At 46.8% G+C, this 21628-nt stretch overlaps 1 protein-coding gene across 2 annotated transcripts in view; it reads right to left on the reverse strand.

Annotated features, from left to right (window-relative positions):
* The window catches only part of Myo16 (myosin XVI), a 427263-nt gene that overhangs the window by 172062 nt on the left and 233573 nt on the right, over positions 1-21628 (reverse strand). For both annotated transcript variants that reach the window (XM_041673988.1, XM_041673987.1), the window contains exons 17-20: positions 14835-14946; positions 12242-12359; positions 11288-11359; positions 9246-9387 (exon numbers count right to left, since the gene is read on the reverse strand). In XM_041673988.1, coding sequence (XP_041529922.1) covers positions 9246-9387; positions 11288-11359; positions 12242-12359; positions 14835-14946 — 444 coding nt within the window. The remainder of the gene's footprint in view (positions 1-9245; positions 9388-11287; positions 11360-12241; positions 12360-14834; positions 14947-21628) is intronic.

Here is a 21628-nt window from a genome sequence, read left to right on the forward strand (position 1 = left end):
CATCTCACCGGGTGCCAGGGTGTCTGGAGCTGCAGTCAAGTCCTTCCTACTCCTCTAGATCTTCCTATCGGGAAATAGGAACACACGGGGGATCATGAAAAGCAGACGCAGTTACAGAGGAAGGGAGATGGAGACGTTTGGCTCTTGGAGAAATCACTGTGCCTGTCAGTGCGTGTGTTGGGGGGAGTGGAGCGAGAGACTTGTTTAGAGAGCAGGTTTTGCTTCAGATACTTGCTAAATTACAGTTTGGGTTGTCATGGTAATCAGCAGAATGATTTAAACAAGTCTACCCAAAAATAGAAACCACTTTTACTGTATTCATAAAAATCAAAGAAATCTCTTTATTTAATGAAAAGAAAATTCTCAAATTTGAATGAAGGAAAACAGGGTGTGTCAGGTTCGCTTCTCTGATGAACTGCTGGTTATGACGTCTTGGAGAAGCTAAAACATGTAGGAAACTTGTGGGACGAGCTCAGAGATACTTAGAGGGTAGTTTATAGGCCTGAAGCAAAGAAAATCATTGAAAAACACCAAACATTCAACTTATAAACTCAGAAAACAGAAAAGCAAGACTCAAAATGACTGGGAACCATAAAACAGTTAAAACAAAGTAACGTGAGACTTGATGATCAAATACAAAATATTTTTTTTTAGAAACAATTTGACCCAGACCAAAGGTGTGCACAAACTAGAAGAGGCACAAAAATTACCACTACAGCTATAAATTAACTGAAAGACTATAAAAATGCACCTGCAATTGGCATGGCAGCCTTAAAGTGGGTAGTTTTGTAGCAAGCATGTGACTCAAAAAAGAAACAAAATTACAGGGTCACAGTCAACCTGATCCCTAACTGATGGAAGCCATTAGGAACATTGCAGAGAGGAGAGTAACACAGTTGTACTCATGAGTGAGGTGAAAGACCTAGAATTTTGTCTCTCTTCATGAAAACAAAAACAAACTAAACCAAGCAGGGCTGGCGACCTTACAGGGAGAATGAGTCAACATAAAAAATAAAATGGGGGCTGAGGGAGCTCAGTGGTGAAAAGCCATGGCTGCCCCTGCAGAGGAGCAGGTTTGGTTCCCAGCACCCAGCTGGGCTCATAATCATTTCTAACTACAGTTCCATCACCTCTGATGGCTCCTCTGACTTCTGTGACCACAAGGCACTAATGTGGTGCACATTCATACATGTAGGCAAACACTTAATAAAAAATAAAACATTTAAAGTAGCTAAAAAATACTTTATAAATGAAAATGGACTTGTGAGTTGTGTGTAACAATAGTAATTAAAGATTAATTAAGTAAATGGGGAGAGGTGGAATTGACAAATTCAGAACTCATATATGAAAGTCTGAAAAAAAGAGCGGGGTAGAGTTGGACATGCCTTAATCCTAGCACTTGGAGGCAGAGGCAGGTAGATCTCTGTGAGTTTGAGGCCAGCCTGATTTACTTAGCCAGTTCTAGGCTAGAGCTATGAGACCCTGTCTCAAATGATAAATAAAATAAAAAAATAAAAATAAAACAAATAGTCTCATTAAAAAATTAAACATTTAAAAATTGATTTAAAATATACATAAAGGCAAGAAATGAAATGGTTATCATTATTCCAATAGATTGTTTTTAAAGTTTAGATGAGACACAGTAGCTTTTCAGAAAAGATTATCTACCAGAATTTTAAGTAAACATGTTGCATAAGGACAAAGAATACTATTGTCATCATTTCGGAAACAAGACAAGATGTACCATCATGCATTCCCAACTGCATCTGGCATTGCTAGCCAGTGCAATAAAACAGCAAGAGAAACAACAGGCACAGAGGGGAGAAGCATCCTCTTGATTGTTTAATTAGAAAATACTAAGCTATGCCATCAAAAATTTATCAGAACCAATAAGAAAAGTCTGCAAAGAATTTAAGATTTCTAGACAGAAGATCAACCTGGGAAACTCTCCATTCAGTATCTCAATAAACTGAACCATAACAGCGTCCATGGTAGGAACACCTAGGGATGCGTCCAGAGAAGAGAAGCAGGAGAGACACTCTGGATGGGCAGATGGGTCCGCAGCAGGCGTTGCTGACCGAGCAAGAAAGAGCACAGCAAACACCCTAATGCAGAAGCCACAGCCTAGGAGGGACAAGCCCATGGGCATCTGTGGGTGTGGTTCTGGGCAATGTCCTCCAAGAATGTTTCATGAAAATCAAAACGAATACAGAAGGTGTATGAAGGAATAAAGATAACCAAAACAAGGGAAAGAACTCGAGTCTCTTAACAAGAATCAAGTCATTACAATGTATTATTGATATAATTTCAATCAGATTAAAACCTGGAGGGGATTGAGCACAGCTGTTCAAAGAGCAGGGCTCCTGGAATACCAAAGTCAACTATGAAATCATTTCAATCCCTCATCTGGGAAGTAATATTTCTGATTTGTTGAAGATCTCAGAGTTTTTAGGGGGAAATGTAAAATAGTCTTGTAATAAGAGAAGACCGATAAGGCCCTGCAGAAAGGCTAAAATATGCTGTTGTACATCCGCGACATGTTACCAGGCCACGGTGCAAGGCTGCCTTGCTGGGAGAGTCACTGCTCCATCAGAGAAATGCAGACTCATGCTCCAACTGCAATTCTGCCACAAAAGCCCAGCCCAGGGGAATCCTGGGTGTGTGTCAGAGGCTGTTCACGAGCCTGCAGCCCTGCCGGCAACTGAGGAAAATGTGGAGAGACTTAGCCATCTGCAGATGAAGTTTCTGGATCCACGGGAATTAATTCGGCAAGTGAAAGCAACTCTTTCTTGATGGGTCGATGCGGTTCAATCGCAAAACCAACATGGAGTTAAAAACAGAGCACAGAAAACAGACTGCAGGCTCGTTCTTTGGGGCTTCTTATCACATTGTGTTCTTCTGCAGCGGTTGGGAGAAGGTGGACGGCTGTGGAGCCAAAGAAATACCCGGGAAGGACTAAGCCAGGTTTATGCCAGCAAACAGAAGGGACTTTTGCTTTTAGTTCTGTCTGTTCCTTCTGTCGTATTAAAAACGGAACGCTGAGTGCTACGGCTGTAGGTAAACAGCTGCCTGCCATGTAACTTTGTACTCACCTTGATTATTCAAACTTTTCTAACAAAGAATAAAAGATGACATATGATAATGAAGAATATCACTCATTAAATGGAAAAAGAAATCCTGGGTGCAACTACCTTCATCTTCCCAACAAATGCAAAGCAGGCATTTTATTATTTTTGAGGCATTTAAAAATTAATAACATAAATCCATTTATTGAGAATTAAGTGCTTTCAATAGGATTAACAATGAATGTATAAACTTGTCTTTTTGAAAAACCTGGTGCTTAGTTCTGTGCTGATCTCTGGATTTTTACTGTATATTCCACAGCCTTTCCTCTATGCTTTCCTGGGGATGACTTTATGGCCTGCAATCCTGACCGTTTAAATCTTCATTGTCATTCCCGTCAAGTACTACAAGGGGAAAGACGGTTCTTGAGCAAAGTAACACTTCCACCGGGTTTTTAGACACACATCAACGCTCTGAATTTCACAGTGTTTGTCTGCTTTTGTATTTGTTAAATAAGGGCAGACAGTGTACCCTTTCCTGGAGCATAACAGTTACCAAATATGACACAGAGAACAAACGGGAGTGTGAGAAGGAAGCGAAGGATTGTCTCTCATCACATGGTGTTGTGGACTGAGTGGCGAGGACCTCACAGGCCCAGACACTGGAATGCTTGGTTTCCAGGTAGTGGAGCTGTCTGGGAAAGACTGGGAAGTGTGACCTTATTAGAGGAGGTGTGTTGTTGGAGGTGGGCTTTGAGCTCTCTCCTTTCTCTTTCTCTCCCTATGATTTGGGGATCTGATGTAAACTCTCAGTTACTGCTCCAGTCCATTCCATGCCTGCATATCACTATGGTGTTCCCTCACCATGGTGACCGCAGACTCACCTCCTGGAACTATAAGCAAGGCCCCAATTAAATGATTTCTCTTCAGAGTTGCCTTGGCCATGGCATCTCTTCATAACAATAGAAAAATAGTTAAGACACACGGTCAAACACACATTTCTTCAAATATGTATACTGGTTAGCAGCAGGGAGACTGAATGGCTTGAGAAATGCCACAAATATTAGTTCACCAGCCTTCTTTTCTATCCGACAGTCACCCTCAGTGCTTGATAAGGTGAGGGGGTGACCTCATGCCTCCTGGAAAAAGCTCTTGTCATTTAACATCACAAGCTGAGCCCTTCCTCTCTGTCTCCCCTCCCAGCATTCCCAGGGACATGGGTGCTCCTATGTTCTTCTCTCTGTGGCACATACACCACAGATCTCCACCATCTCCTTGGCCCAGGTCCTATGCTGGCTGGTTTAAGTCACCTTGCCACAAGCTAGAGTCATCTGAGAGCAGGGGACCTCAATTAAGGAATTGCCTTCATAAGATCAGGCTCATATGTTTGAATACACGATCTCCAGTTGCTAGTCTCCAGTTGGTGGAGCTGTTTGGGAAGGATTGGGAGGTGTGGCCTTGTTGGAGGTGGTGTCACTGGGGGCTGGCTTTGAGGCTTCAAAGGCTTGTGCCATTCCTAGTTAGCTCTCTCTGCCTCCTGATTATGTCTCAAAAGTGAACTCTTGGCTACTGCTCCATGCCTGCCTGCCTGCCCACTATGATGAACATGGATGAACCTGGTGGGATAAAATTCAGGATAAATTCTTTCTTTTTATAAGCTGTCCTGGTCATAAGTCTCTTCATGGTAATAGAAAAGTAACTAGACACAAACAAAGTACAGGGTTTTGTTTTTTTTTTTTCTATATCTGCGGGGGGTCACCCAGGTCTGGCTCCATGCTTTCAACACAGAAAACTAATGTCAAAAATCCCTCTCAAAACCAGTTACAGGCCTATGTCATCTGCATCAGTTGGAGCCTTATCTCTGGGGTCCAGGGACTATAAATTATACTCCATATTTTTTCTGAGGGTGTTATGGTATCCTGGGCCTCCCTCCACGAAGAGACAGTCCATCACACACCCGCCTCTCAGACATTGCAGTACCGCTGTTTCCCAGGACACTGGGAGGGGACCTGGGCAAGAACTGCCCATGGCGGTCCTTTACTGGGCTCTGTAAGAACATGTCCCGGGCCTGATGGGCCAACCAAATTCCGGGAACTCTGACAACAGAACTTGATCGTCTGTCTCCCTTTGCCTCTTTCCATGGCGGATGTGTGCGCTGAACAAGAATGCAGAGATGAGAACGGGTGCTATGTGTGCGCTGAACAAGAATGCAGAGATGAGAACGGGTGCTATCAGGTCACCTCCCCCCAGAGCCAAGAAGAACAATAGCATCCCTAGAGGTCTGGTGGTCTAGAGGTCCCTAGAGTGAACTGGGTGGAGGTGAGGACAATAGAAAGGGGAGGTGGGAGGAGCCACAGGGATGTTCTGCCTGTCAGTGGGCTAGGAAAAGAAGAGGTGGTCCAGGAGGCAGACTGTTTGCCCTGCTGCAGGTTAGCTCAGTGTTTTCAAACATATTAACATAATTTATAATACTATTTTGATTATTCTATTTTATAACTGTTGCTGAATTATTTGGGGGGTGTTGCTTGTGTTTTGTTGTTGTTATTTTTTTGTTTGTTTTTCAAGACAGGGTTTCTCTGTGTAGAGAACTGGAACTCTGTAGTCCAGGCTGTCCTCAGACTCAGATATCCCCCTGCCTCTGCCTCCCCAGTGCTGGATTTGAAGGCCTGTGCCACCACCCCTGGCTGGTGATGTCAGTTTTTAATAGTGATATTGTCACCCACTCCTCCACAGCCAAGAAAAACCAATGTCCCTAGAAAGGATTGACATCTGAAAACTGTGGTTTTAAAATGTATTTTTCTCAGAGAAAGGCTTGGGAAGGACTGTGGGGGAGGCTCCCCTCTCACCTTCTCAGTTATTCGCCCTTTAACAATAAAATACACCTGTTTTAGTTTTTCGCTTTTTAACAGGATTTTACCCATAAGGCACTAGTGTACACTGCAGATGATAAAGTTTTAAAGAAATATAATGCATGGCTGTTGCAGAGGTTCTGGTCTGCTCACTGCTATTGTTATTAGCTCTGTTTACCTCCTTGCGTCAGGCCACTTTGAACTAAGCCTAAGAAACAGTTCCAGGTTGCTCCAAGGCTGACCTGCCTCTACTGTGGTCTAAAGCACCTGTGGAGCCACACAGATGCCAAGGGCTCAGCAGATGGGAGCCCAGAAAAGCTGACATTCATCTGCCAGGCAAACACACAGAGAGTATGTGTTTATCTCAATTAGCCAGTCATCCAACGTACCCTGCCTGGCAACACAGGGTTTCCACAGAGGAAGATGTCTTTGTGGAATTCAGAGTGAGAAAGTACAATTATTTCTTCATAATATGTTGCGGGATATTTGTGAACTATGCAAAGATGTATTGCATTTGTTTAATTATGTAAAGAAGTCTTTATTTGGGAGCCAGTTGCTGGCACAAAGAAAAGGCCAACTACAATAATACAGCCATCTGACTTTAGGAAAGGAGGTGGTCATTCCAAGAGAAGGCACTGGTCTGCTTTGGCTTTGCTTGGCTCCTTCCACAGTACCATTAAAGTACAGCTGACCCGCCTCCGCTCTCGCTTGAGACTTTCACAATAGAATACGTGTGGAAATATTCCCACCCCATCGTCTTGTGTGCTCGCCACCTTCCACCACTAGGATATCAGGGTTCTAAATGTGCGGTCTTCTGCACAATTATAATGCTTTAAAACAAACGGGGTCTGGTGAACCCCAAAAGCCTATCGTGATGTCATACAAACATGATCTGACCTTCTTGGCTCAAAAAGTGGTCTTCTTCAGAGTAGGAAGTGCTGTGGGAATTCCTGAGAGTTAGAAATGGTGGTGGTGGTGCACACCTTTACTCCCAGCACTCTGGAGGAAGAGGCAGGTGGATCTCTGGGAGTTCGAGGCCAGTCTGGTCTACAGAAGCTAGTTCCAACACAACTAACAAGAGAAACCCTGTCTTGAAAAAAACCAACCAATCAATCAATCAATAAAAAGAGTTAAAAATGCAGCAGATTAAACTCTCCCTTGCTTTTCTCAGGACTTAAATCCAACTTTGGGTGATTCCTGGAAAAAAAAAAGTGCTAATGATTTCAAGGAGATACCGTCCCTTAGAGGTGGAGCCTCTAGCAATACACAGATTAATAGACATGGGTTAATTCAAGATGTAAGAGCTAGGTAATAAGAAGTTTGAGCTAATAGAGCCAACAGTGTTGTAATTAATATAGTTTCTATGTGATTATTTGGATATGGGCAGCTGGGAAACAAACAGTCTCTGTTTACAAAGAACTGCATGGGGGCGTTAGTGAGGTACAACTTTGGGGGTGTGTGTCTGTGAGACTGAATGGAGAGGAAGAGATTCCCCTGGGAATGGACAGTACCATCCCAGGGGCGGGGCTCCTGAACTTCCCCTTTCCCTGTTTCCTGACCCACTGACTCCTGAGAAAGGTACATTTGGCCAACTGCTCACAGCCCCAACCTTCCCTTGCATGCTGGAGTGTCTCTTCCAACCCGGAACCAAGAATAAACCTTTGTTTCTCAAGCCTTCTCATATTGCATCACAGGGAGGGGATGGGCAGGGAACCACAGACCAGACAGAGAAACAAGAGTTGCAACTCTAAGCACTGCAGAGCTGGGCTCGAGCCCTCATCGCACCAGGGAAAGAGCCAAGGGCTTCTGCTAAGATGCTCGAGCTGCCCTCAGCTCTCAGAACACTGTGAGCACAGTGTTGAGCGCTGGGATTCTGCACAGGTGCATTTGAAGGGTCCTTAATATCCCTTAGTTCAAAACCTGAAATGTCTATACTCCCAACTTTCCCATTAACTGATGCTAATTTTAATATTTTCCAAGGAATGGCTTGATCCAGGAATTGGGTAAAGAAGTCTAGGACAACAAACAATATGACTCAGAGGGTTTCCTTCAAAGACAAGCCTGCGAAGACTTCCAAGTGCAATTTCACTTTCAGATGTCGTCTCAAGGTCATTACCAGGGACAAGAATAATAACAGAGCTTTTCATTGACAAAATGCCATGGAAATCTATAATATTTAGATGATCAAATAGCCGTGAAAAGCTACTGCTTAGAGATGATTAGGGGTAGCCAAGAGCACTGCCACAGGGACCCTTTGTCAAATAACCCACGGCAGAATTCGACACATCATCAAGCTGCTTCTGAAAGAGACGCACACGGCCTCTCAACCGACTCCTGAGCTTTATTCTTAGATGTCTTGTTCCTAGATTCATAAACCGTCTATTCTTCTCCATGCACAAAAGGCCACATCTATACCTTCATTCTAGAGAGAACACATTTGCATATCTATGCGTGAGAGACAGTTTGATTCATCCATCTCTGCTGGTGGGTGGGAAGGTGGGCTGGGGGCTCATATTTCTAAAGCATAATCACTAATACCCTTCCAGTGAAATTAGCTTGTTAAAATGAAGTCTGAATGAAGCCTACCCCTGGGATGCAATATGAAACAGCTCTCTGAATTAAGGCCTGAGTTATGTATACCAGAACAACCCAGGGGCCAGCATCCACAGTCCCTGAATTCCATGTGGCTGGATAACCCAGGGGCCAACATCCACAGTCCCTGAGCACCTTGTGGCTGTATACCCAGGAGCCAGCATCCACAGTCTCTGAGTACCATGTGGCTGTATACCCAGGGGCCAGCATCCACAGTCCCTGAGTACCATGTGGCTGTATACCCAGGGGCCAGCATCCACAGTCCCTGAGCACCTTGTGGATGGATAACCCAGGGGCCAGCATCCACAGTCCCTGAGTACCTTGTGGCTGTATACCCAGGGGCCAGCATCCACAGTCCCTGAGCACCTTGTGGATGGATAACCCAGGGGCCAACATCCACAGTCCCTGAGTACCATGTGGCTGTATACCCAGGGGCCAGCATCCACAGTCCCTGAGCACCTTGTGGATGGATAACCCAGGGGCCAACATCCACAGTCCCTGAGTACCATGTGGCTGTATACCCAGGGCCCAACATCCACAGTCCCTGAGTACCTTGTGGATGGATAACCCAGGGGCCAACATCCACAGTCCCTGAGTACCTTGTGGATGGATAACCCAGGGGCCAGCATCCACAGTCCCTGAGTTGTGTGTGACTGGCTGGGTGACACTGGGATCAGTGGGTCCACAGCCCTGGAGCTGTGTGTGACAGGGTAATACAGGCACAAGCATCTACAGCTCCTACCTTTTATAGTCATCTTGATTCTGGAGGCAGCAGTTCATGGCATTTATCAGAAAACCAAACAGACGGCCATACAGCGACTTGGCCAAGAGATCCCGGTAAAATGCAGCCATCTGTGTAGTATGCCGGCGTATTACCACATCTCCTGGATTGGTAGGAGGAAGAGAAGGTGTGAGGACAAGTGGTCTCCTCATTAGAAGCCAACACCATGGTGTATGTCCCATTCATTCCCCATGACATCCACACACATCCGAAAATGTTGAAAGGGACGCTGGAAGCACCTGTCAGTTACACGCATGACGCCATCTCAGGAGTGCCGGGTGCCTCGACTGACTAGAACTTCTGAGCACCCTGTTCACCTCTCCACGGCTGAGCCATTTCCTTGCAGTTAACTCAGGGTCCTGCCTGTGAGTGTTTAATAAGAGCCCTCCGGCTGGGCACTGAACCAGCCCCGGGACATTTGAACACTTGTCTGTCTGGAAAGTGATGGTAAAATCAATCCAAATGAACCTGCGGAGCTAGGAGACAAGACTTCAGGAGGAAGCATCCGCCACTCTCAAAAGGAGTGATGGACATCGCGGGAGAGGAGAGCGTCCATAGTGAAAAGGCCAGTGAGGGGACCCGGGGACCCAGGGAAGAGAGTTGGGTGGCCTGGGGTACAGACACAGCTGATGTGGTACTTCTGCTGGAGACAGCGCAGCACGGGAATGGGGGGTTAGGGTTCTTGTCTGTGGCTTTGGCATCTTTAAATCTCCTGCTCAGCAAGTGGCAGGGACAGAAGAGTCCCTCTAGTCTGGAAGAGAACGGAGCAGCCACTGAGACGATTTAGAACTGCACTTCCTCATGGGTGTGGAAGAGCACAAGGCAGAGAAACAAGTGCGGCCTTCTAGGAGACGGTACCAGTACCACCTCAGTTCCCGGGCTAACATGGCTGAGGCGTTCTGAAGAGTGACCTACAGGGTGGGAAGGTGAGGGAGGGAGGGTGGTGTGAGTGGAGAAAACCAGACAGTTGCACACTAAGGGACAAGGGAGTTTAACATGTGTTCAGAGGCACACAGCACAGGGTCCTGCCTCTGCAGAACATCACGGTGTACCATGTGGCTGGGTGAGGATGTGTGGATGGAGAATGGCTAGGAATGACCGTGAGTGGGGACCTGGAAGCCCACCCTCCAGGGAGGAGCTGAGGGAGAAGGCATCTCTGAAAGACTGTCAGCCACAAGCAAAAGCACATTAGCACTCCATTCTGTTGTCCCCACAGAATGAGGGGAAATGAGCAAAGCCCCGCTAAAAACATCGGCAGAGGTTGCTATCACGGTTCAGGTCGAGAAATGAGAGCAATGAGAATGGGAAATATTTATGGGGTCACGGGGATCCGATCTACTCTGTGGAGAAGGAAGAGAGGGGGAATTTGTGATGGATAACTGATACACACCTAGGAGATCCAGTCTCCCTGTGCACCGAGCAGGGCCACACACCACACAGGGATTAGACATGTAGAGAGAGTTGGAAGCCGGCCTGTAAAGGGAGACAGCCTCTTGCCTCCGGCCTGGCATCCACAGTGATTAACCCCTTTTTATCTGAATGCTTTCCTCTCTGAGGAGAGATACAGTTGTGCCCACCTCGTGACCATTTGTGAGATCAAAACTGACAACATTCGGAACAGCTGGCACTGTGCCACCCACCCATAAACACCCAATAAATGACAGCTCCCATTGTGAGCGGAAAAGGCGGAGAGAAAGCTGCCCTACCCCCACAAAAGGTCCTTGTTTTACGAGAATAAATCCTCTTAGATTGATGGCTTTGTTTTTCTGAACTGACAGGTTGATTAGGAAGGGGGCTACTTAATCAGAAAGGCCTCCCAGGAGCATAGCTGTGTTCCCATACAGTAAAAAGGGACCAAACAGGCTTGTAACACTCTCTCCGTTGACACTCGGTCCATGCAAACAGTTTCCCCGTGTTGAGACAGATGCGTTTTTGGATTTTTTTTTTTATTTCCCCACTTGAAAGAAGCCCAGGAACTGTACAAAGGTAAAAGGCAGATTTACCTTTAAAATACTGAATATCAGTTGTTAGGGCGGATGCCAGCTCATCGGTGGATACTTGCAACATGCTGGCCACTGAAATCAAAAGCAGGCTGTAAGTGTGAAGTCACTGTGTATGTTGATATCAGGAACACTGCACTTAAGTTCATCACGTGCATGCTTCATGCAGAGACACTCAAAGGACGGAAAGTGGCTGCTACTTCTGGGGTCAAGCGCATCTACAGAAACTCCTCATGCTCCAAACACAAAAGGAATCCCCCTCTTTCTGGATTCCATCGTGACACATTTTGAGTCTTCATTACCCTCACAGGGCTGGACTATTTTTTCCAAATGTCTTACTGAATAACTTTGAAAGAGGTGAAATAGGCAGTTTGTTGAAAACATGTGGCTTAAGGGTATTTTCAAAAAGCAAAAAGTAGGTGCGGCTAGAAAGGCAATAGCAAAGAAGAGAAAGATTTTTCAAGACAGGGTTTCTCTGTAGCTTTGGTTCCTGTCCTGGAACTAGCTATTATAGATCAGTCTGGCCTCGAACTCACAGAGATCCGCCTGCCTCTGCCTTCCAAGTGCTAAGATTAAAGGTATGCACCACCATCTCCCAGCCAAGAGAGAGATTTTAAACAAGGCATTTAACCGGAGGCAATGGTGTTTATAATGTTTGATGACCTAGTCTCCAAATACTACAGTGGTTGGGGGCAAAGACTACTTAGATAATATCACATGAACTGAAGTCTATGCTGATGCCCAGTGCAAAGAAAGGATGTGAACACTCTTTTATCCGTTATCCCCTGAGCTCTTTTCTTTAGAGAAAAGAAAGAGGTTCTCCCCTCCCCCCTTGACTTCAGCCCTAGGAAGTGATTTTTTTTCCAAGCTGGCTTTTTTGTACTGTGTCTCCATCTACTGGCCATTCTGTGAAACTGCACACCAACGACGTTCTCACCAAGGTCGTGCTCCACTGACCTTGTTCCAGAAGCTGGAGGTCAGAGACAAAGGCTGAGTCAGCTTCGGTCAGCGCCGTGAACTGAACGTCTCCGAGGTGCAATATTGCCGCTAGGATAACAAACAGGTTCTCCACCTCCTAGGTGTTCACAGAGAACAGACAGAATTGCTCAGAGCCCATGAGCACTCCCGCAGTGGGCTCTCCACTCTTCAGACCCACAATGCTCCAGAGAAACTGCTGAGGCGGGCTCAGAATCAAATCTCCACTCAATGTGCTTTGCCCTTAAATGGATGCTGCTGGTCTGAGAGGAATCTGTGGGTTCTGGGTAATCATCATTCCAAAAAAAAAATATTAGTGATCCTTGTCCAAGCAGTGACCGGAAACACCCCTGCTGTCCCAAGCTCCTCTTGCACAGGAGGTGTAGGAAGCAGGGGAGGAGGAACAGGACGCCTGGGACTGTACAGAGGAGTAAGTCCTGGCATAGGGGATTGTCATCTTCCCGTCTTTAGAGCGAGAGGGCCTGGAGACATCCATCTCCAGTGATGCCCAGGGGAAGCATGCCACAATTACGGCAGGCTGCAGCGTTTCCCTCTGAACTCTGCCCCTGCTTCTTAGATGGCACAACACAAGTCCACCTCTTTAATAACGTGCATAAATCCCCCTTTAGTGTTCTGCAAGCTGGGCCCCTCTGGACATACAGGCAAGGAGGATCTGCGTGGCTCTCAGGGGCTTTATGATTCAGGGAGGGAGGCAGAGCTATGAAAATTCACTACAACCCACAGAGGACTGTGGCAGATTTGAATCAGGAAAATCTCCCTACGGGAGCCGGAGCTATGGGATCCTGCCTCTGCCTGTGGGAAGTCATGGCCTAGCCAGCTTGCCTGCTGTTAGGAACGGGGTGCAGAGGTCAGCCAGTCTCTGAGACCCACAATCCTTTGCAGATTTTGTTCCATAGGCCTCACCTGCCCATACGCACTGTTCTTTGTCACAGCGGAGGCCACCACTCCAAAGTGGAGCGGTTTTTAGTCCTCATGCTGCTTGAAAGGCTTAGATAAAGGGATGGGCATCAGGTCGTCGCATCAGCAACGCCAGTCAGCAGGTGTATTTTGCTTGTCCTACCTTTGGGGATCAAGTGTGGAATTTCAAAGCTATGTTTCCAAGCGAATGGTATTTTGGTAAAATGGTCTCCTGTCCCTGTCTGTGTCCTGTTCCCTAGGGGGTCTAGAAGCTCCCCGTGGGGATGGGGGAATAAGAAAACAGACATCACAGAAGCCAGGGCAGATATAGAGCATGCAAGTGGGTGAAGCCAAGAAAAGAATAAAATGTAAACATTGGACAATTGGACTAAAAAGACCGAGACACCATCAGACTGCCTCTCATTCCTAGAACTCCAGGCTCTGAGAGGCACCGGGTCCTGCCAAGCACACTGTCTCCGTGATTCCCCTAAGGGACAGTCATCTGTCTGCTTTCCTGTATGCTTCCGCCAGCCCTTCTGCCCCTGCTAGCGAACCCTGTGGGCAAGGGCGACACAGCCTTCTGAAAAATCAAGGAGCTCGTACTTCAGACCACGTTTGGGTGCAAGAGCTGTGGGCAAGTCATGGTGCCTCATGACCTCTTGTTAATTGTTCCCGAGGACTTGGCCACCACCCCAAATACTTCCATATTGAGAGGGCAGAGGAGATCAAACATCAGGAAAACAGAAATGGCTCCCAAGAGCATCCTCCATGGGCTCAACCATTCATGTCTAATCTCAGGACCAGCCCTGTTCAGAGGAATACCCTCTAACCACAAGGCTATTTAAATTTAAATTAATATTTTAAGATGGGAAAAAATAATTCCCTCAGTCTCATTAGCCGCGTGCTAAGTGACCAGTATCCAGACAGAGCTAGCAGTCTCGCGTGGGCCACAGGCCTTCCCATTGTCTTGGAAATTGCTGTGGCATCACCGTGGGCTAAAACTTTCCACACATTCTCTAGCTTCCCAGAGAAGATACGTAAGTGAGTTATGGTAGTTTGCAGGGGGACCATTTAACGGTACACAGTTTCTTCAGACTGGTCAGGTTCCTCACGAGTCAGCCAACATGGTGATGTGGTCTGTTCTAGATACATATGTGAAAGGGTTTTTCTATTTCTACTCCAGATGGCGGGGCTGGGAGAGATGGCTCCATGGCTCGGAGTACTGAGTTCTCTTGCAGAGGACCTGGGTTTGGTTCCTAGCACCCACAAGGCAGCTTGGAACTGTATGTAGCTAATGTTCTAAGAGATCTAATGCCCTCTTCTGTCCTCCACGGGCACTGCATGCAAGCAAAACACCCACACACATAAAATTAAATTCAAAAAGGAAAGAAAAGGATAGTTAACTTCTTGTTGCTGTGAGTCCTCTAGTGTCTGCCTTCCTGGAGCCTGCTGCTCTTCTGTCCTTGTTTGTCTCCTATCCTGACTGAACAGGAGGTCCCAGGAAGCCAGATGGAGGCCTGTTCTCTGCTGGACACTGTCGGGGCTGGCAACAACCAATGGGCTCTATTGAGGCTCAGGAAATGGTTCGGGCTGAGCGAATCTTTACAAACTGGTGGACGCTGGCTTTCTGTGTGCAATCCCCAGTGAGGAGACTCACCAGGCTGCTGAAGCCAATCACATTCAGAGCATGTTTCAGAACCACAAGTCTCTCCTTGTTCAGGGAGCTCTCAGCTGTGGAGACGTCTTCCTGCGAGCCTTGGTTCATATACCTGTGAAGATAAACACGACGTTATGGCTTGGAGCCAAATGGTAGCGGGGAAAGGTGACCTCATCCACACCTGGTGTCTGTTCTAATGGAAATCACCTGGATGCTGTGTCCCCAGGTGTTTACAAAGCTACACAGGAGCACATGATGTTTCAGGAAAGACAGTGATTTTTGTACCAGACCGTAATCCCACTGCCGGTGTGGGCTCACCTTACCTGAACCCTTTTTGGTGAGTGGAGACGGTCACCAACTGTGAACTTCATATAGGAAGTTGGCAGGTGCCAGAACTGGCAACGCAACTCCCATTTGCTTAATGTATACTAATGTATTATCCCTGCTTGCCAGCAGCATTTAATTTTAAGGTTGCTGATTAATTTCCTTTGCTTGACAAATACAGAGGCATCGATTGCCAAAGGCAGGCAAATCAAAGAAGCTGAGGACTCAAAAGACAAAGGCCTCCTCCAGGAAACTCGACAGGAACAAATTAGGTACCTGGGTCAGAGACAAGAGGAGAGCTCCTCCAACCCAGCACGGAGTCGGAGCAACTGACCTGAGCTGTGGGCGTAAGATGCTCCCAAGTGAAGCCAGCAGGCACCAGGAGGAAAAGCCACGGAGGAGTAAGGCTCCATTCTGAGAACCGGCGCATAAGTGAGAACAGGCCTAGTTTGCAATGCCCATGTCCCAAGAACACGCAGTGGCACACATGAAGTGACACAAGGTTAGTCACACATGGTGTGCACAGGTCCACGGGTCAGCAGAATGAGAGCCCAGAGTGAGAAAAACAAAGGTTGCCAGGGAAGGAGGAAGAGCTAGGGCTGAGTGCCTTGTGAAAGAGTTCTAGTTATGTTTGGCAAGTGACAAGAACTCTTGGGGGAGGGGGCTAGAAGCAGAAGAGAGGTGTCAGGTCAGGTGTTCAAGAGTGACCTGAACCTCCAGAGGAAGACCCCCCTGCAAAGAGATAAAGTGACTAAGGCAGGCAGCATCCGGACAGCTGTCAGGGGAGGCCAAGGCAGGGGAAGGGCAGGGTCAGAGTAGGTAGACTGAGTGGGCAGGGGAGGGGCTGAGGTAGAGGGGGTAGACTGGATTGGGCAGGGGAGGGGCTGGGGTACAGGGGTAGACTGAGCTGGGCAGGGGAGGGGCTGGGGTATAGGGGTAGATTGAGCTGGGCAGGGGAGGGGCTGGGGTATAGGGGTAGATTGAGCTGGGCAGAGAAGGCGCTGAGGTAGAGGGATAGACTGGGCTGGGCAGGGGAGGGGCTGGGGTAGAGGGGGAGGGGCTGGGGTAGAGGGGTAGACTGGGCTGGGCAGGGGAGGGGCTGGGGTAGAGGGATAGACTGGGCTGGGCAGGGGAGGGGCTGGGCAGGGGAGGGGCTGGGGTAGAGGGGTAGACTGGGCTGGGCAGGGGAGGGGCTGGGGTAGAGGGGGAGGGGCTGGGGTAGAGGGGGAGGGGCTGGGGTAGAGGGGTAGACTGGGCTGGGTAAGGGATGCTTAGTAAGAGGAACAAGCACGTTGTTTTGGACCTGGTCAGTGTCCTTGGAATGGTGAATTGACATCACCAGATATAATATCAAGGGGGAGGTATCTTTAGTGAGAAAGCCTCATGTTTGTATCAGTCATGTCAAATGTACACCGAACTGTTAAGGTTTAGGCCATAGACAAATAACAACTTTAAGAATCTAGAACTCAAAAACAGCAACACCTGGAAACCTTCCCTGTGCAGAACCCTGAAACCACTTGAGTAGACAAGTTCACAAAACAGGGCACTGTGGACAGATAAGACTATCTTTTCTCCATCGATTCTGCACATGAGAGCAAACATACAATTTCTGAAGGCACAAGGAAGATTACTGGGGAAATTATAAGAACATGAAGGAGTGAAAAAGCTTAGTGTGCAGCCTATACATGCATGAAGATGCCAGAAAGGGGCCTGGAAGGGAGAAGGTTGTATGGGCAGATGGAGACACTAGGTATATAGTCAGATGGATGACAGATAAGCAGAGACAACATGTATGTAAGTAGATGGATGGATAGATAGATATGTAGATAGATAGATAGATAGATAGATAGATACAAGTATATTGGCAGATGGTAAAGGATAGAAGATAGATGATAGATAGATAGATAGATAGATAGATAGATACAAGTATATTGGTAGATGGTAAAGGATAGAAGATAGATGATAGATAGATAGATAGATAGATAGATACAAGTATATTAGTAGATGGTAAAGGATAGAAGATAGATGATAGATAGATAGATAGATGATAGATAGATAGATAGATAGATAGATAGATAGATAGATAGATAGACGATAGGCAGGTGCTGCTTCTCTCAAAGTGCTGGAGAACATAACTTCAAGGCTATATACAATGATTAAAAACTTTGTTCATTTTAAAATTATTTGTTTGTGTGTGTTGGGGGGGTGACTTGAACATGTTGGGATCACAGGACCACTTTCAGGAGCCAATCCTCTCCTTTGACCCTGTATCTTCTAAGGATGAAGCTCAGGTGGCCAGGCTTGGCAGCACCGCCACTGCTGAGTCATCTAGCCAGCCCTGGAAAAAGCTGCTTTTGCCTCCAGCAGACACAGCATTAAATCTAAATCTGCCTGCACAGTGAATCTCATGAGACTTCCCGTGCTACCAGAAGGATCCACAGTGAGCATCTCTTCCTGGATCTGCTGTGTAGAAGGCAAATACTGAAGGCTCTGCCCCAGCCGGGGCCTCTCTCCCAGGACGGGAATCCAGGTTAGCCATGACAGGCTGTGAATAACAAACACAAAAAGAATGCTCCGCAGAAAATGTCAGCCTAGAATTTCAATGTCCTGTGACCTTTCCGCGCGCCACATCTGTGCTCCAGGGATGTTTTATGCGTTGGCACAGTGGTGGGCTCACGCTCAACAGGCATGGTCCTTCAGCACACATGAAATGACTCTCATTACCTGTACATTACTAGTACAGGAGAACAATTCCTCTTAACTGGATGTGTATCCTCGGTGTGCATGGATGGCAGGGGATGCTCAAACATAAGCAATCCTACAAGCTAAAAACAAAGGCACGAAACCATTCTCTAAGTCCTAACTCACAGGAGCCAGTGTGCTCACCTCTGCTTTTTACCAGCTCTGCACACACACAAGGACATGTTTTTCCCATCACTGGATAAGAAACATTCTCCGTGGTGACATTTAATACAGGCACAAGGCCAGAAGGTGAAATCAGATGGTTGACCTCCACATGGACCGCAGTTTTAAGAATCTGAGAAGTTTCGCCCCATGCTCACCCCCCTCTCACCTCGATCCTTCCCTCACCTCCAATCTCTACCCTTTTCAAACTATCTAAAACACAGTAACCAACTCTCAGGCTCCCATGACGTAATATGATTACGGCTCTTTTAGTAACTACGTGTTTAGAACCATACATCTCCATTGCTGAAAATATTAACGTATCATCCACCTCTAGTTGTTGGAAAGAGAACACCCTTCCATGGTCCCCAGAAGGAAAGAAAAAAATCACCAAATGAATTGCATGTTTACTCTGACTCAGGATCCTGTAATATTTCCAGAATAGCTGATCCGTGATTTTCTAACCAATTAGAAAATTTCTTCAAATTGTCTGGTTCCAAGCTACCTCCATGTTGCACATTGTTAAAGTTAGAGTGGCCAGTTCCAGACAGGTCTCTTAAAGAAGGCACAGGGGATGAGGGATCTTGACTTGCCCCCAAGACCCAGGACATGGGTGTGGGGCTGAACCCAGCATGAACATTCTCCTAACCTCATGAGCAGTAGGGACCCATAGGAAGAACAGTCTTTGGTTCTCACGGAGTGACCCTGAGAGTTGCCACTGATTAAAGTGAAACAGAGTCTTCTCAGAATGTGAAGACTGGTATGGCCATGGTGATGGTGGGAGCAACTGAACAAAACCCACGGCTGTGGGATGACCATTCTTGGTGCTCAGCTTAGCTACATCTGGAATGAACTACAATCCACCTGAGAGATATTTTGAAGGTTTGAAGCAGGTGGATCCATGTTTAGTCCTAGTACTGACTCTTGAGATAGGAAGACACCCAGCTTCGATCCAGATCTCGAGGTGGGAAGACACACCTTTGATCTGGGCCACACCTTCTGCTGGCAGTCTGTAAGGACATGGAAGGAAGAAGCTTTTGCTCTTGCCTGCTTGCCCCTGCCTTGCTAGCACACCCTTCACTGGCAATAGAGCCGACTTCTTTGGGATCCCAGCATATGCTGAAGGCCAGCAGAGACATCTGGCCTTGTGCACTGAGCACCTACTGGATCCTCGGACTTCCCACTTACAGCCATTGTCAGATTAGCTGAATGCAGCTTGTAAATTACTCCAGTGAATCCCCTTTATATACAGGCTGCAATCCTGCTAGTCTCTTCTCTCTCTCTCTCTCTCTCTCTCTCTCTCTCTCTCTCTCCACACACACACACACACACACACTGAATTTGATTAGGGCTACCCATATGCACATGAATATGAGATCATCCACTGGGTATGGGTGTCAACACTATTTTGTAAAATATCAATTCCCATTTAGGAGCAGTGCAAAAACAAGGATGTTGCTAAGCACACGCATCCCCACCCACACACGCTTCCCTTCATGACCCTAACACACCTACCTGCACACATCTTGGCTCTGACCCTACTAGTCAGGAGAGGTAGGAAGGAGGAGATTTAGCCTGGGACCTCCTGTTCTGAGAAATGCCTTTTGGCTCTTGCTTCTCGGTGTTTTCATCAAATGTGTTTGCTTGACTTTTGCATGGGATTATTTATGAGCTATGTGTTTTCCACACAGATATATGTCCTCTGCAATAGCATGTAATGTTATGATAACCAATTTTAGAATAAAAACAGTGCCAAGGAAGCCACGAAACCCATAACAAAGCTATTTAGTTTTGTGTATTTTGTCCACCTATCTTTTGAATCACTCAGCTCTTCCTACCTACTTGTTTCATTTATACTAATTAAATAATCACAAACTAATGAAGGAAGCCCCACTAACAGATAAGACTCCCAATAATTTGTCCCCAGCCATACAGTGAGCTTTCAGGTGAGAAGTACTTTTACCTTAGGCCAGATTAGAGCAGAAGAGTGGAGGAGAGGAGGGAGGGGAGAGAGGGGAGGGGAGGGAAAGGAGAGAGGGGAGGGAGGGAGGGGAGAGAAGGGAGGGAGGGGAGAGAGGAGAGAAGAGAGGAGGGGAGCAGGCAATGTATGCTTGGAATTACAGCTTTTATAAAAGTCAAGGCTTCTCAGACATTATGATGAGTGAAGGCTGTAATGATGTGTCTCGGCTCTACAAGCACCATCCTAATGCCAGGATGCTCAAATGAAAAGTGACAGTAGCATAGGAGAGTGGGACACACGGGTGTACAAGATGTCTTCACATCAGCAACGGCCTCTAAAGGCATCTCGTAGACCATGGATTCTGAAGCCCTCAAGACCAGTTGACATGAGCAACTGTCAACTGTCAACCCAGGAAACAATCAGCACTAGTCCAATTTTACTCGTATCCAGGAAATGACCGGAAAGTAAACAAAATAAGCTTCCAGGCAAGCAGGGGTCTTCCGCGTTCACCATCACGCCACCCCCAGTGCCAGGCTTCTCATTTTTAGGAAGTCATTTGTAATCTTTTTTGTCAGTCACAGGCATTAAAATGTTAGCAAGACAATAAACGAGGGAAACTGTGATTAAACTCGGATGCCCATTAAATGTCAAAATCATCTCCAGTCTTCAAGTGAATGGTGCAATCTGTTTCCTTAGAAATAAATGTCAGCAGACTCTTGGTCCTGTGGATGTGTGATGTCTCCACGGTCCCCTCAGTGTCCCATCTCCTCTTTCATCTCATCATGATCTATAATAAAAGCGGTGGTTCTCATCCTGTGGGTTGTGACCCCTTTCCCAGGGGTCACATATCAGATATTCCACATATCAAAATTACAGTTGTGAAGGAGCAATGGAAATAATGTTATGGTTTGTGGGGTCATCACGACATGGGGAACTGTATTAAAGTGTCGCAGTGTTAGGGAGGCTGAGGACCAATGAGCTAGAGCACTGAACCAAACAGTAGTCATGGGACATCCATTTTCATAAATACAACTCACGCTAACAACTGAACAATAAGTCTAGGGTTCAAATCTAGGTGAAAAGGTCCCATTCTGTTTCCTTTTCTTCCCAGACACCAAAAGGCAATGTCCTTAGGAAGTTGGGCTTAGGAGCAAGCTGGATGAAAGTCAGGCATGGCGGCACATGCCTTTTATCTAAGCACTCATCAATGGGGGCAGGTGGATCTCTGAGTCTGAGGCTAGCCCGCTCTGCAGAGAGAGGCAGGGAGACTCTGCCCTGGGAAAAGGAGGGGTGGACAATGGCTGAGCATTCCTGTTACCTGTTCAAAGCAAGAGATCCGGATGTGGTGTTGGAGAGGGAGGACATCAAGGAAACCAAGCATGGTGGACAGCTGCCATGGTGAGGCTGACCCCATGCCTACCCTGTTAGAATTATCCTGGCTCAGAACTCCTGCCAGCAGATTTGCTGGCACCCATTATTCCTACTACCTTAAATGTCCTCCACCATTGCAACTTTTCTGTAGATGGGGCATCTCCTTGCTCGCACGAAAACTCCACTCCATGTCATGAACCACATATTGAACCACATGAAACACAATCCACCTGAA

The sequence above is a fragment of the Microtus oregoni genome, unplaced genomic scaffold (assembly GCF_018167655.1).
Source record: "Microtus oregoni isolate MIOR12 unplaced genomic scaffold, Mior012 000024F_ref0000369, whole genome shotgun sequence".
Taxonomy (NCBI): Eukaryota; Metazoa; Chordata; class Mammalia; order Rodentia; family Cricetidae; genus Microtus; species Microtus oregoni.